Source organism: Triplophysa rosa, linkage group LG18 (genome assembly GCF_024868665.1).
Source record: "Triplophysa rosa linkage group LG18, Trosa_1v2, whole genome shotgun sequence".
Classification (NCBI taxonomy): domain Eukaryota; kingdom Metazoa; phylum Chordata; class Actinopteri; order Cypriniformes; family Nemacheilidae; genus Triplophysa; species Triplophysa rosa.
In genome coordinates this window covers 23248697-23263611 of record NC_079907.1, presented here as the reverse complement: position 1 = coordinate 23263611, position 14915 = coordinate 23248697, and the positions used below count along the sequence as shown (strand labels likewise).

The 14915-nt window shown below is 41.3% G+C and overlaps 1 protein-coding gene across 2 annotated transcripts in view; it reads right to left on the bottom strand.

Annotated features, from left to right (window-relative positions):
- The window catches only part of arid5b (AT-rich interaction domain 5B), a 76668-nt gene that overhangs the window by 13541 nt on the left and 48212 nt on the right, over positions 1 to 14915 (bottom strand). For both annotated transcript variants that reach the window (XM_057357815.1, XM_057357816.1), the window contains 4 exons: positions 9405 to 9526; positions 7893 to 8097; positions 5265 to 5317; positions 3276 to 3373 (listed from right to left, as the gene is read on the bottom strand). In XM_057357815.1, coding sequence (XP_057213798.1) covers positions 3276 to 3373; positions 5265 to 5317; positions 7893 to 8097; positions 9405 to 9526 — 478 coding nt within the window. The remainder of the gene's footprint in view (positions 1 to 3275; positions 3374 to 5264; positions 5318 to 7892; positions 8098 to 9404; positions 9527 to 14915) is intronic.

Below are 14915 nucleotides of genomic sequence, written 5' to 3'. Positions count from 1 at the left end.
TTAACTTCCAGTCTGTGTTTGTTTTTATAATAGAACAAATTCTTTTGCATTAATATGCTTTTTTCTTATTATTTCATTCTATAGCAATTGTATTAAACTCAATTCAAACTACTCAACAGTTACCGACTCCTTGCGGGAGACGACCAGAAATTCAAGTTGAATGAGGTTTCATCAGCCGTCACAAGCACAACGTCACACCACTGACAAACACAACATCAGACACACATGTGAATCAATGACGGACATTACTAGCATTCGCTCATCGTATCGCTCTTGTTTATGATTTTAAGGGCTAATCCATGCACACGGCTATCGTTTAACAGCTCCTGCGATCTGAAACGAGGCTGACGCGCCTCCGGGGACAGGAACAGCTGATGCAATGCACTCTGGGAAAAAGGCTTCCTTCAAAGACACATCATTAAACTCCACTTAAAGAGGTGCATTAAAAACCTGTCATGCTGGCTCAAGGTTCAAGGATGGCTTGTGAGGCGTGAGCTAACACTCGTTCTAAAGGGCGTACAAAGATCAATAATCAAGCACCACGAGGATGTGTGCTAGAAGTCCTACAAATACAAACCTTCAGAATCGCATCCTGGCAAATGACACTTTACTTCAAAGTATGCAGTTTTCTCTCTGTTTTTGCTCAACTCTGCAATATACGGGAACACAGCACACGACATGGAACACACATTACCCATAATGCAATGCTCTGAATTTGAACTTCAAGTGTGCCGAATTAACCGGGCGGACGCAACCAAACATTTGAAATAAAATGACTGCTGTTTTACTTCCAAACGTCCCTCGCTGAATTAAAGGAGCCGGTCATGTTGCATTCATAACATGCTTCACTATTTTTAGCAATGCAGTATTTAGTGAGCCGTTGCATTACGATGAAAAATCAATTGAAAGCAAGATGATATTTGTATGCGGTCTAGCAAATATTATTCAAACATAATGTAAAGCCATACGCTGTCTGAGATTGATTGTATTTGTGGCAGCGAGTGCATTGAGGAATTTTTTAAAAAGCATAATAATATCTCACGCCGCAACAAGATGGAGCTCAGCGGCAGAAAGACCAATGCTGCACAAGATTTATCTGCAAAGGCATTCACTGTTTCTGGAACAAAGATCTCTCTCTCTCTCTCTCTGGGAAAAGGAAGATTAAATAAATAAGCATGGCCAGATTGATCAGTGGCACTGACCTACATCATTAAAAACCAGAGAGGGAGGGGGGAATGCCGCAGTCTCTTTCAAGGTTACTGATATCATATTTTATGACCTAATTTGTAATCTACATTTGTTTCTCATCCTCTGCAACGCACAAAGTAGCCCAAATCTCCTCAGATAATGAAGCAAACATTACTGAGGGAGAACAAACTGTAACGGATGTGAAAGGAATTCTTTAGCAAAATGCAATTTTTGATTTTCTCATTCAGACCCGTCCGACTTTCTTTCAGGAACACGAGAGGGAATTATGAAGGAATATCCTGACATAAACATGTGAACGGTTGTCTGCTCTAAACCAACTAGTTTTCTGCAGAACTCCAGAGATGACATGCTCGTTAAAGCAGACGCGGTCTTTGTTTGGAATGACTCTACATCGGTTTAAGAAAGCTCGCCGTGAGTTCAGATTCTTCAAAGAGAAGGAAGCACTTAACAGTAAGAAATCTTTTAAGAACCCGGTTGAACCTAAATAGAGAGGGAGAGAAAAGATCAAGGCATGTTTGGCTTGTTTCACAGACCCTCAGACAGCTTTATTCCCGTCTGTGTCCTGTGAGAGGACCGACCCATCGCTTCTGAACTCATTCATTCACACATCAGTCGGATCATTGGCTTCCGACAGACTCTTATTCTGGGAACAGATAGAATATTGGTGGCTATAGACTGGGCTGTAGGTTTGATGATGGGAGAACACAATTCCTGTCCTAAAAACACACCACCACACATACACCTTCAGAACATCACGTACAGTAACATTATCCTCTCTACACCAGCCCATAACCTGTGCTATAATCACAATAATCACACGCAGGGCTGGGAGAAAATAAAGAACAGAAAAATCCATTTATTCGTTTTTTAATGCGGTCGATTCGATATCGATTCTCAAATATTTTTTTTCTTTCATATTTCCGCAAGCACTGAACATTCATTAAGGTGACTGTTGTTGCTACTACTATCCACTAGATGTCCCTTTTCTTTTTACAACGGGTGGCTGTTACAACAGGGAGGTATCGTTCATTCATTACTTAAAACCCAGCTCTTCTGGCAACACTTGACGGACAAATGAGAAAAAAACTAAGAACAACTAACCCTCTCTCTCTCTCTCTCTCTCTCTTTCTCTCAACAGCTTTTGTTGAAACTAGTAAGATTGCATGAGCACCTGTTGTGTTATTGCTCCTGTATCACACATCGCTTATTGCTCCCTGAACTCTCCGGAAGTCGCTTTGGATAAAAGCGTCTGCTAAATGACTCAATGTACTGAATTAACATGGCGGATGCGGGTGTGTGGTCGAATTTAACATCACCTTTTTACAGCTAATTTTGTGAAATTTTGTTTGTTATACTGTATGTTAAATCTGTTTATACCCCAGTGTGTTTAAAGGTTAATATACAGGTTTGTGGCTCTTCATTTCATGTTTTAATTCACCATTGTAATCTGATGTTTACTGAACTTTTTTAGAAATATCTATAGGATTTGTATTAAATCTATAATCATTGACTGGAATCGAACTGAGAGCTTGTGAATCGGAACATCAGAATCGATACCCAGCCTAATCACGAGTCAAATATTTCACGAGCATAGAAGTTATTTCATTTCATGGTATTGATGTATTTTATGACGTCGTTCATTTCATTCTTGAAATTTTTAAACAGTCACGCAGGAGTACGACGGACGACCCAGACAATGACATACTTGACAGATGAACGCCACCGCATGCATCATTTTCTCATAACACGTCAAAGTCTGACGTCCGTGTAAAAGAGCTTCACTCGAGTATACGGAGTATAAAACTACTCAATGACTGAATGAGGCGCATTTAAAGATGCTGTAAACGAAACAGAATTCAGTCTTCACATGGCATGCACTTGTTTTATCTCGACACGTCTCTACACTAATACAAGTGTTTCATTGAACCAAATCTCACAGCTCTTCAGATTGAGCTCTTAGATTTTCTGCTGATATCTGTGAGTTCTGATCTGGTCTCATACTAATCTGGTGGTTCATTATAAGCACATCTTTACACATGCTCCCACTTATAGCGATATAGACAAACCTCTCATAATGTCGGCGTGTACATGTGGCGGCGCTGGTGCTTCCCGGGTTTCCGCCCAGTTCGTCATATACATTTTTCCACTGTCGGCGAGCCGTGATCTGAAATGAGATTCCATAAGGAATGCAGATACATTAATATCCCATCATTTAAATAGGTTCTTTTCTCTTGAGTGTTGAACATGTGACGGTCACTTGAGTCATATTAGAAAGATCTTTCATATTATACACCACACACAGTACATTTTGAGACATCATTCATATACGGCGCAGCCTTTAGTATTGGTGAGAGACCTTCGGTGCATTCAGCCAACGAGGGTTAAAAGATTTTTAATGGCTGTTTCCTGCCGCTTTTCTCAATAAAACACACTCCACGGGAGAGCAGATGGAAATGAATGCATGTGAAATTCACTTGTTCCAGTATATGAGCCACAGAGATGCATCAACTACAATCTCTTCAAACGCAGAAGACTTGAAATGCAATGAAAACTGACACAGGTGTTTGACGGACTCGACCGCCTTCTGTAAACTCCTGCAGTCACGATACACTCTTCAAAAGAAAGGCGCTTAAAAGATTCTTCACAGCGACGCCATAAAAGAACCATTTTTGGTTCCGCAAACACGCATTCAGCCAAAGGTTCTTTAAAGAACCATCTCTTTCTCAGAAACGACTTTTTATTATAAAACGGTCAGTTCTGGTCCTTGATTCTGATTGGCTGAGCGGAGTTCTTATAAACCCACTGCTTCACACGGCTTATTGCTTGATCATCTGAAGAACCTTTTTTGAAACAGAAATGTTCTTCAGATGTTAAAGGTTCTTCGTTGGCACCAAAGAACCTTTTTTTAAGAGTGTTACAGCACTGCACTGCTGTTAGCTTTCAAATGCCCATTGTGTACGAGACCGGTTTCAGTATTCACAGCTCAAGCCCGTTAGAGGAACTGAATCGGATCTTTCTGAGCAATGTAAATGTTTCCAATGACATCGTGGTGCGTCAGGCACAGTGGTTTTCATCACAGATGTCAGAAGCGTCGTTTCAATTCATCACCGACTTGAAACAATACTGTGGTGCGATGCATGGGTGTAAAAGTGGAAAGGCTCGCAGGACTTCAAATGAAGAGTTTGGTTCCAAAATCAGATAACAATTTTCAAAAATTGTCAAAAATCATGTTTTTATTGTGTTAGTTAGCTGTATCTTTTTTGAGTTATTACGGCTTAAATCAAAACAAACCAACTGCAAAACATCATTTTTGACATTTTTTAGAAACGGGGTCATCTCATTTTGGAACCAAACTCTTCAAATATTGTACACAAGTTTGAAATGGATAGTTGAATTGCACCCTGTTTTTCTTTTTGTATATATTATTCAAAGACATTTGTGAGTAATGCTGTAATTTCTCATTTGTTGTTAATGTGTGTTATATAGCAAAAATAAGAACGAAATGTCAGAAGCGTGGTGCAGCTGAATGAATCTGAGCCTTGTACTGGAGCCGCTCGGGGACATAAACGTTAGCGTGTGCGCGCGAGAGGCGGCCGGCGCTATCAATACGCCAGATGGGAAGAGAAAATAAGCAACAAGTGTCTTCCTGTTGGCTGATAATCTGCCTTCAGCCCTGACGTAGGAATACTGTACAGCATCACCAAAACGATCAGGAAAACCCGTTGCTTAGAGGAAACCTGAATGATTTCAGCAGAGCAGATGTTAGATAAGCTGCCAAGCAAATTCCCTTCATTGCGCAGTTTTCTCGTTGCACAATAACAGTCCCTCGAGAGTCTTAACATGGGCACTGAACGCACGCCGGCCAATTCCCTCCACCGCGTTACACGTGTTTTCCACTTGCAGATTTTACAACAACTGCGAGCGCTCGGGCCAAATTAGGATCTGAGAGAGTTCAGCGTCCAGCCCGGGTCTAGTAAACACACATTACACGCCACATCCACATTTGGAGGAATCTTTGAGAGCTGAAGGAAAAAGGATTTCAAACAAATACTCACCACCTCATATCCTCCCAGTTTCTGAGCCGCTTGAAACATCGTCCAGAGGTTTACTGTTAGAAGAAGAAAAAGAAAGATCACATTCACGCATCTGCCACGAGTTTACTTCCATACTATTCTCAGTACGAGTATTCCGTACTGTGTACGCTTACAATACGTCAACTTGACACGCTGAACTGAACAAAAACATACTTACAGTGTGCCAGCAAAGTGACTACCGTTACCGTACCATCTTTTAAAGATCAGTAGGGCAGGTATAGTAGTGGATATTCATATAATCGTGTAGATATTGCTCGAGTACAACCGTTGTATAAACAAGACCAGTTAACTGACACATAGACACAGAAGCGACTAGTATAAAAACACAAAACTTCAAGCCCATTTACAAAAGTCAAGTGTAGTAATAGAAACAGTGTGTTGTGCTGTTATTAGTGAAATAACAAACGCAGGTGGAGTGTTGCTTGTCCAATCAGATTAGAGAACGGTTCTATAAAATACTGAGATCCATAGCAACACAATCTTGAAATCAACTGACACAAAGATGCTTGTCAAAGATCCATTTCTCATGACTGACTCATTTTCTATGATTTAGTATTTTAAACTGAATAAGCAGATGTTGACCATTCTGACTGAATCTGTTGCTATAGAGATGTTTTGTGTGATTCACATCCAGAGTGTTTTCACAGAAGTCACACCAGATTAAATGTAAAAACAGACAGATAATGAGGAACATGTCGTCTGTTCTCTGACTCCTACACTGTGAGGGCATCTTAACATACACATTATCTCAGCACAACAGCGATAAATGATCGTGATCCTACATAGAAGTATAAAACTCAAACAACAGACAGTGACAGTCTCTATTTTACACCATCAAAAAACGCAAAGGTTTCTCCTTTGCGTTTTTGAAAAGTTTCACGTACACACGACAGCGTTATCAAGACGATCTGCATTTGCATGGATCCGGGAAACCGAATAAAAACGACGTATTATGCCTTCCAGGCCAGTGGATGGCGCTGTTACGCTATAAAGAAACACTACGTGCTTGCGCACATCCGTATAATCTAAAAGCGCGTTTAATACATTTGCTGCGTCTCATTTCGGAAAACCGCGTCCTCCGGAGGTCTCATTTGAAGGCTGCTACGTCATCGAGGCGGTCTCGTTTCATAAAAGCAGGTAGGACACTCTGTAGGCACCCTTCTAATGCGACCTACTTTCACCAGAATTCGGAGGACACGTGAGGTGTATCCTTCGTTGCTAGAGATAACCCACAATTCTTTGCGTCGGCCAACGTCTGTTATTTGAATAAACGGCAGCAGCTGCACATTCAATCAAATCTGTGGTGTTTAAATGTGAACAGTTTACAATTTGTGTCACTTTTTTGAATCTTAGCAGGCATGTGTAGTAAATAGGTTTAAAAGTGTGTAGTGATTTTTAAACGTTTTAAAACAGTAAGGCAATTGTTTTTCTTTTGGCATTGTTCAGGGTAGAAAGTAACCAACGATTTACCTCGTAAAATCATGTAGAAATCATTTTAATTCATTTGACAGGTGTGCGAGTGCAACGTGTTGTCATAGCAACGTGGTACTTCCTGTTTCCTTTTCTGTCAGTATGTCCTACGAAGGACGTCTCGTTTAATTCTAAGTTGAGCATCCTTTAGAGGATGAGACCTCTGGAGGACACAAGGATGCAGCCTTACGAAACGAGACAGCTATTTTGTTTACTGGTGCAGTAAATCTAATTCTCGCTGGAGAAATGAACGTGACTGAACAGACTGAACGTGTAATGCGCATGCGTGTGACATCATCGTTTTTGGAAAACGCCGCCTTTAAAGATGACACGGAAATGATAATGCCGTCGTTTTCAAAAACTTGCACTTTGATACCTGTTTTCAAAAGTTCGCGTTTTCAGTTGAAAACGGTCTCGTGTGAACCCTCCACAGCCCCCAAAGCAAAGATTCAATACTCAAACCCAATTTCACTTATTTGTGTGTGCATGTCATGAAGAGCACGCTGTATTCTCCCTTCAGACGGTTACTTGCTAAATTCAAGCAGGATTTATCTTGTACATATTCCTATCCAGATATTCTGATGTTTTTCACAGCTGTAACATGAGGATGAATGAATGAAGATCTCTGCCTTCAGACCGAGTTTGTTAGTGGATTTATTTATTTAATTTATTCATGCGTGGCGTGTTCTGCAGGTCAGAGCTGGATATCTTCAGGAGACCCGCAGAGCTGACTGGGAATAACTGCATTTTGTTGACCTACGTTGCAATCCTGCGATATAAATTACACATGCGTGCTGTTTAGAGTCTCTGTGTTTAGTGTGAACTAAAAACAAAATTTGAGTCTCCATACGTCTGTTGGCTTTGAGAACGTTTACATTAAATACTAGTGTGCTCCCAGAAGTTAAAGGGATAGTTGACCTCAAATTCTGTCATCATTTATTCCCTCTCACGTGTCTGTAAACCTGCATGTGAGTCTTTCTCTGGTGGAACACAAAAGAAGATATTTTGAGAAATGTCTCGGGGGTTTTGTGTTCATACAATGGAAGTGAATCGGGGTCAGTGTGGTTTGATTTCAGAATGTCTTCTTCCGAGTCGTGTCACAGCAGATGCTGAACTTACTCTGTTTGAAGCCCAGGTACGGTATTCTCTCGATGGGGGTTTTTCTTTCTTTCATGTACTTGTAGAGCGCCACCAGAAAGGCCTGTTCATCTGTGTGACACTCCTCAGGTGTCTCCATCCGCTGTTTCCCCTCACCGGTGACTCTCTTACAGCTGCTGCCGGCGCTCCTGGGCTTCCACACACCTGATTTTGAGTCCACCCTCACCTGAACGCCACACGACGAGACAAAGAACACAAGAACGATGAAGAACACACAGAGAAGATCCAATGACAAGCCCTGTTTTTGCTCAGATGCGTTTCATTTAAGTTTGAACGTAGTCTCAGATGTTTCTTCTTAAATTGCTCAGGAGAAATAAAAAGAGAATGAAATGAGAGTGTAATCGTGTGAACACACGACGAGTCTGGAGGTGTAAGCGAATGTAGATCGTCGAGGTCAAATCATCTGGATTGGAGTTGACATTGAGCTCTTCAAGAATATTGACTCTTGATCGCAGACGAGACCAATCTGAGCTCAGTTGTTGCTCAGACACATTTGTGACATTTCTGACTCTTTTTGTCAGGAGAAATATCTGAGACCCAGATGAGACTTAAACAAAAGTTTCCATTTGAAGAGTTTGGTTCCAAAATGAGAAAAAATGTTGAAAAATCATGTTTTTTTATTGTGCATTCCAATTAATATCAATCAAACTGCAGTTGGTTTGTTTTGATTTAAGCCATAATAACTCAAGAAATACAGCTGACTAACACAGTTATCTCATTTTGGAATCAAACTCTTCATTTCAACTCACTGATGTTTGATAGAAATCAAAAGATCTGTTATTTTTCTTATTCTTATTTCTTACAGTCCTACTAACTAACCAAAATCAAAAATATGTCAAACTAGTTTGTGTTTCTTGACTTGTTTCCTGCAGTCGTACTCAACCACACAATCAGATCAGTGAAAAACTGTGATCCCGCACGGCCAGCTCTCGAAGACTTTAAATAGCCGTTGTGACCCAAGCGTGAGCGTGTGAGAACTGATCCAGAGTCAGTCTTTCAGTGTCATGTACTGCAGTCACGGCTGGCCCACACACGTCTGTTTGGCCATCTGTTCCTGATAATCAAGAGAGCTTATTTTCCTAAAGAACCCATCAAGGCCAGCCGAACATGTCAAGAAATATCAAAAACGAACCTTGATGTTGACCTGAAATAAAAACACTTTAACACGACTGAAACTCTTTTGTTTTCTACACGTGCTCATTTAACACACGTCACATGTTTATGTCATGAAGCGTGAGCACAGTTGTGTTGTTGTGGTGTGAGTGAGTGAGTGAGTGAATAAACATGGTAAGATGTTAATCATCAACGGAGTTTAGCTGAGATAGCACAGCACTGATTTGAGTATTGCCTGCTTTGATATGATTTCAAATAAAGCCAACCATGGTCACTACACGTCAATCAGGTGATCAGGTCGTGTCAAAACACATGGGTGAAGTGGTCCAGAGCTCATGATGATGATGTCATGTGCACTACCTTGACAGGTGACTTGTTCTCCAGTGCACTGCTGGGCTCTTTCGCTGCGCTCGGACCCTGTGAGTCTCGTCTCTGACAGATGGAGAGCCTCTTCTTTCTGGGCCGGCCCTTCAGGTTGGGTGCTGTAGACGACAGGACATCACTTACAGACACCTGAATACACCCACAGCCCGCAAAGAACACTGACGCAGGACATGCCAACACACATACATGACCACCTGACATCCCAGAAAATGATATCCTTCTGGAGACACAGATATCATTATCTATCCTCCAGCTACTGAAGACCTGCGCTGATGTTAAATCAGTTGACAAACTACAACCTGAAGGACCATCACTAATACATCCTCATCCTCACGGCACAGGGGGAGAGAGATGCTGTGCTTTCATTAGAAACTGGGTCTCAGTGGCTATGTTGGGAGTAGATCGTGAGCTTATTAACACTGCACACGGCACCCTAGTACATACTGCATATTATTTGATTATACAGTAATAACAACAACATCATTTCACACATCATCCATCCTCATAAACAGTTTTACTGTTGTATTCTTTCTTCCGGTCACATGACCTCATCCAGTGGAAGTGTGAAAAAGCTCATACATAAAAGTACGCAGTGTGCTCCCTTGTAAATAGCATGTTTGAGGTAATGTAGTGTGGTATTTGGTTATTCCATGCATTCAGTATACATTCGCCTACTATATACTGCAATAGTAATAACAGTAGTACTGTATGCTGTATGTTATTAGCTTCATTCATATTTTCAATTATTCCTTTTTTTACATTTTTCGTTTTGAAGGTTCTTTTAGTTTAGTTTTCAGCTGACGTGCTTTAGTCCATTTAATTATTTATATATTTTTAATATTGCTTTATATGTTTCATTGTATTTTTATCTTGACGTTTTAATTTAGCGTTTATGTATTTCCAGTTAATCATTTTAGCGACTCATCTTGAATTTATTTCAGTGCATTGTGAAGACAACACTCTTAACTTCTGTTTTGTTCAAATTTTCCAAATATGGCCTAAACGTCATTTGGTTTCAATGAATTTTTGTTAACAATAACAACCCTGTTCTGAAAAAACTCCGGCAGACCCATCGAAGGCTCCAAAATCCCAACAGCAGCGGTGTCACGCTGGAAAACAACAGGAACGAGCAGGAGTTGAAACCCAGAGCGTGGAGAGGACAGGTGCAGGTGACGCGCTTCAGAGAACGGGTTCAGCGAGGTCATCCCATACGCTGAAGATGAAATCATCGTCAAGGTGACCACGCTCACAATGATACACTTGATCTTCAAAGAAAGCCAAATGATATCTTGTTTGAGAAGATTGATTATCTAATCAGCTTTTTCTGTCATGTTTAGGTGTTTTCCTCGTTACGGCACTGTTTAATATTGAATCTGGAGCTGGCAGTAACGGGGTCATCAAATGAGTCCATTTGCTCATAAATAAACATTTATGTAAGAAGCCTTTTTGTCACCTTGGCAACAGGCAGGTTGTTTACTTGGCTGCTGTTCCTATGACAAACACATTTGTACAGACGTCCGTGGGCTCTGCTTACGTTCACTGATGAAATCAGACGCTTCTTTCTCAAAATGTCACTTTTCTTTTGTTGCTGACATTAATTCACACACATACGCGCGCGCGCACACACACACACACACAGGGAGCGTCTATGAAAAATCCCACAGTGGATTTAATTCCGGCTCTGTGAGTGATGTAGTACTCTTTTACGCATGATATCTGTGGGATCACAGACGCTCCATTTCTCAAATATACACTACACCACATCAAACTAAAGATGTCAGATCAATTAAACACAACACGCAGAGATACTTCTCACGTTTTACGATGCTGAATATGGATCTTTATGTTTTCTGTAACTGAATGTGTAACAGCAGAATATTGAGCGCGAGTTTGCTTGATGTGCGCTGCAGTCAGTAATATCACTGATATCAGGAGTTATGTCAGATTTCACTGGAAACTCGCTCTGGTTATGAAACGTCAATAAAAATGGCAGAAGAGCCACCACAAAATAGTTTGGAATAAAAATACAGATGCGATATAAAGCACATTGGTACTTCGAGACCGTAATAAATACCGACGGCCGTTCTCCGTCTATAACGAACACTGGATTATTGTACACAGAATGATTCGTGAGTCACATCTTTGAGTAAATTCTTAATCCATGTGAACAAAGACACTGAATCCTACAGAATGACACATCATCTGGTGTCACCTGACATTAACTTGATTTACTGTAAGTCTGCTGCAGTTGTATTAATCAAACTGAGTGAGGTTTAATATATGTTGTTGAACAATTTCAGCAACTATAATGCAGTATTTATTGATGTCATTGCATTATATCAGCCATAAGCAAAACCCCAAAATGAAGAAGAAAACCAAACACGCGTTTTCTCTGCATTGTAACTGACGACGACAACTTCACGATGCTCAGAATCTCCGCTTCAGTGTTACACGCATCACATAGACATGAGCTCATCTGTGGTGAGTTTGTTTGCAGTAATCTGAAGGATTTCCTCAGAAGCTGAAAGATGTAAAGCTGAGCAGAACTTTCCAGAGAGCTCTATGGGGTCTCTGAAAGATCAGTCCTGTGGTCCTGCTTTTCACTCCCAGCAAATACGTTTGAAGTGTATCTGTGGATTCTCAGAGAGCTTTGGCCTGAAACCTTTGTGGTGGATAGAAGATGTAGAGGAATCTGAATGAGTCTCAGCCTCGCCTCCGTCCACCCAAAACACACACACGCTACAGTACAGGAACAATTCTAGTGTAGTACAGTATGTTTCCTTTTCGCTTCTGTAACGTGGTGTATTCCTGATTGAATATTTGCTGAGAAAATGCATGCCGGGACTTGGATATTCGTATCATTTAGACTTCATATTATGTTTTCCCCTCCAACTCACGGCTGTACGGATGTGAGCAGAAAACAAAAGCTGATGTAGACAAAGTTGTTACATGTGTTGAAAGATTATGAAATCGAACTTTTGGTTTCAAATGATGCAGAATAAATGCAGAAAAATGCATGAAGAGGGTACAGCCGTACACGCCCCTTTGCCAGTCCAGTACCGCCCATCTTTCATCATCATCAGCTGCAGTTCATTCAAACATCCCAGCGCACTCTTATACAGTGTGAGAGAAACATTCAGATCCAGAATAAAGATCCTCATCATAGACTGAAACAGTTGTTCCTTCTGTGTGTTTTTCTGCATTGCCTTTCCACACATGGAACTGTATTGCTGCTTTTTACATGGTCGCTGTAAAGTTGGTTTCAAAACTGATTAAGAATCAACCTTCGTTTTCAGAAAACACAGAAAGAGCGCTGTGATGATCTGACCGGCGCGTGTGATTTAATCCAGCACTACACAGCAGATGGCACTGCGAGGTGCAGAAGGAGCCAAACATACAGGATGAATCAATGATATCGCTAGAGTTAAATAATGCTGTGTGCGTCCAGATCGCATCTGAAGTGTCTGAATCAGCAGCAGTCGACTTCTGCCGCGCTCAGATTCAACAGACTGAAGCAAACAATGAGTCAATGTCACAGCGCGGCCGCTCTCGGGGGGGGGAATGCGGCGCGAGCGCATGGACGACGCGCACATCAAGGTCACGTGTTAATTCAGGAGAGAGCAAGCGGTCCAGTCACAGCAAATCAGAGGACCACTGGACACACGTGTGTGTGTGTGAGAATGCTGCATCAGCTCCATCCCTCACCCTGCGTCGCTCCTCCCATCTGAAAAAGTGTCATAGGTGGTTGCTAGGGTATTGTGATGCAGTTGCTAGGGTCATTTTTACTGGTTAGTTCCTATGTGGTTACCCGGGGTGGTTTCTAGGGCATTGAAAGGGCTTGTTAAAGTGTTCCGGTTGGTTGCTAGGGTGTAGCTAGGGTGTTTTAGATGCTTGCTAGGGTGTTCTGGATGGTTGCTACTCTTGTCTGTCAAAAGCGATCACCTCCAGTTCACTATGATATTCTGCTCTGTTGATGCAGTGTGACTCGGTTCTTCTTTCAGTGTTCATCTGATATTCTCGCCTTGTTTTATCATCTCAAGGTCAAACATTATGAGCCCTGACAGTTGAGATAAGTAATAATACATCTGAGTCACATGATCTGTGATGTCATATCAATAATACATGCTTTAAATCAGGTTACATGTTTAATTTGTTTTTGTTATACGTAGCAGTTTTAACCAGAACCATTCAATCGACCAGCCTGTTTTATTTATAGTGTTTATTTGAAAGAAATGCCAAGAGATACATTACAGCCGGCTTGTGATGTATTGTGGGTAATAAAATAAAGAGATATCATAGAATAGGATCAGGTTGTTTTGTTGTGTTATTCCTCATTACAGCTTTAAACCTGCAAACTCGGCTTCTGTTATTCTGACTGACTGACTGACTGACTGTCATCTGATCTCTGAACTCTTAAAATAATCTCTCATTCATCACACATTCTGAGTGTTTTAGTGCACTGAAGAGCGTCATGAGCACATGCTGTGTTAGTACAGACTGAAGAATATTGTTGCTGGAGGTTTGAACTGAATTATTTACAGCCGTCATGTTACTGTAGAGGAGTCTCAATGACAGTCAGATGCCCTCTAGTGTTACTGTGAGGAATCGCACACACACACTGTACTGTATTACACAAACAGTCAATCTAGCAGAAGCGTTTTAACCTCGTGCTGTCATGAGCTCATAATAAATAATGTAGTTGACTAATGGATGCACCCTGATATCCCGTACAGAGACGCTTCTATTAAATATGACCTGCCTTTTCAGTTTATTTGTTTCATTTATAATGGCACTAATTGCACTGGTTTAAAAACAGGCTTCATTTTCATCATTTTTATTTTTTTGAGTGACATAACAACAGTTTCAAAAAATAATAATTTATGACAAGTTGCATGATGGTTTCGAGGGTTTCGTTGTAAATTTCACCTCACAATCTCTGTAGCTCAGTTTGACAGTGAACCGTATGATGAAACCTTGACACTCGTGTAAATAAATGAGGGTGAAGGGTGAAGGAAGTGTCTGGGTGTCTATTTGAGGGGCATGTGGGGGCGGGGGGTTAATACAATAAGCGCCCCCTGCACTTACTGAGATCACCGTCACCTCAACCTGTTCACATTTCACCTGATCTGCAAAATGAAAATATTGAAATAGCTAAAAGCCAGCGTCCGTTACCCAAACGCCTCCCGACCGCCAGCTGGTCATCGGGAGCGCCGCCTCCCGAAAGCTGCTGGCACCGGACTTGGTCTTGGCGAGTGTGGAACGAGACACTACGAGTGGGATTTATAGACATCCAAATGAAAGTGGATGCTGAACAACAGATGCACGGTCACCCGATCCGGCCCCTCTGCGTTTATTTAGTGTCTCTTCCATACATCCTCATTTAGACACACAGTCATGACTGCAAGCGCGTCCGCCGTCTCAAGAAGACCATCAGGACCATTCCTCAGAAATCTCGTTCGGTTCTCTAGCTCTTTTGCTCTCCGCGCT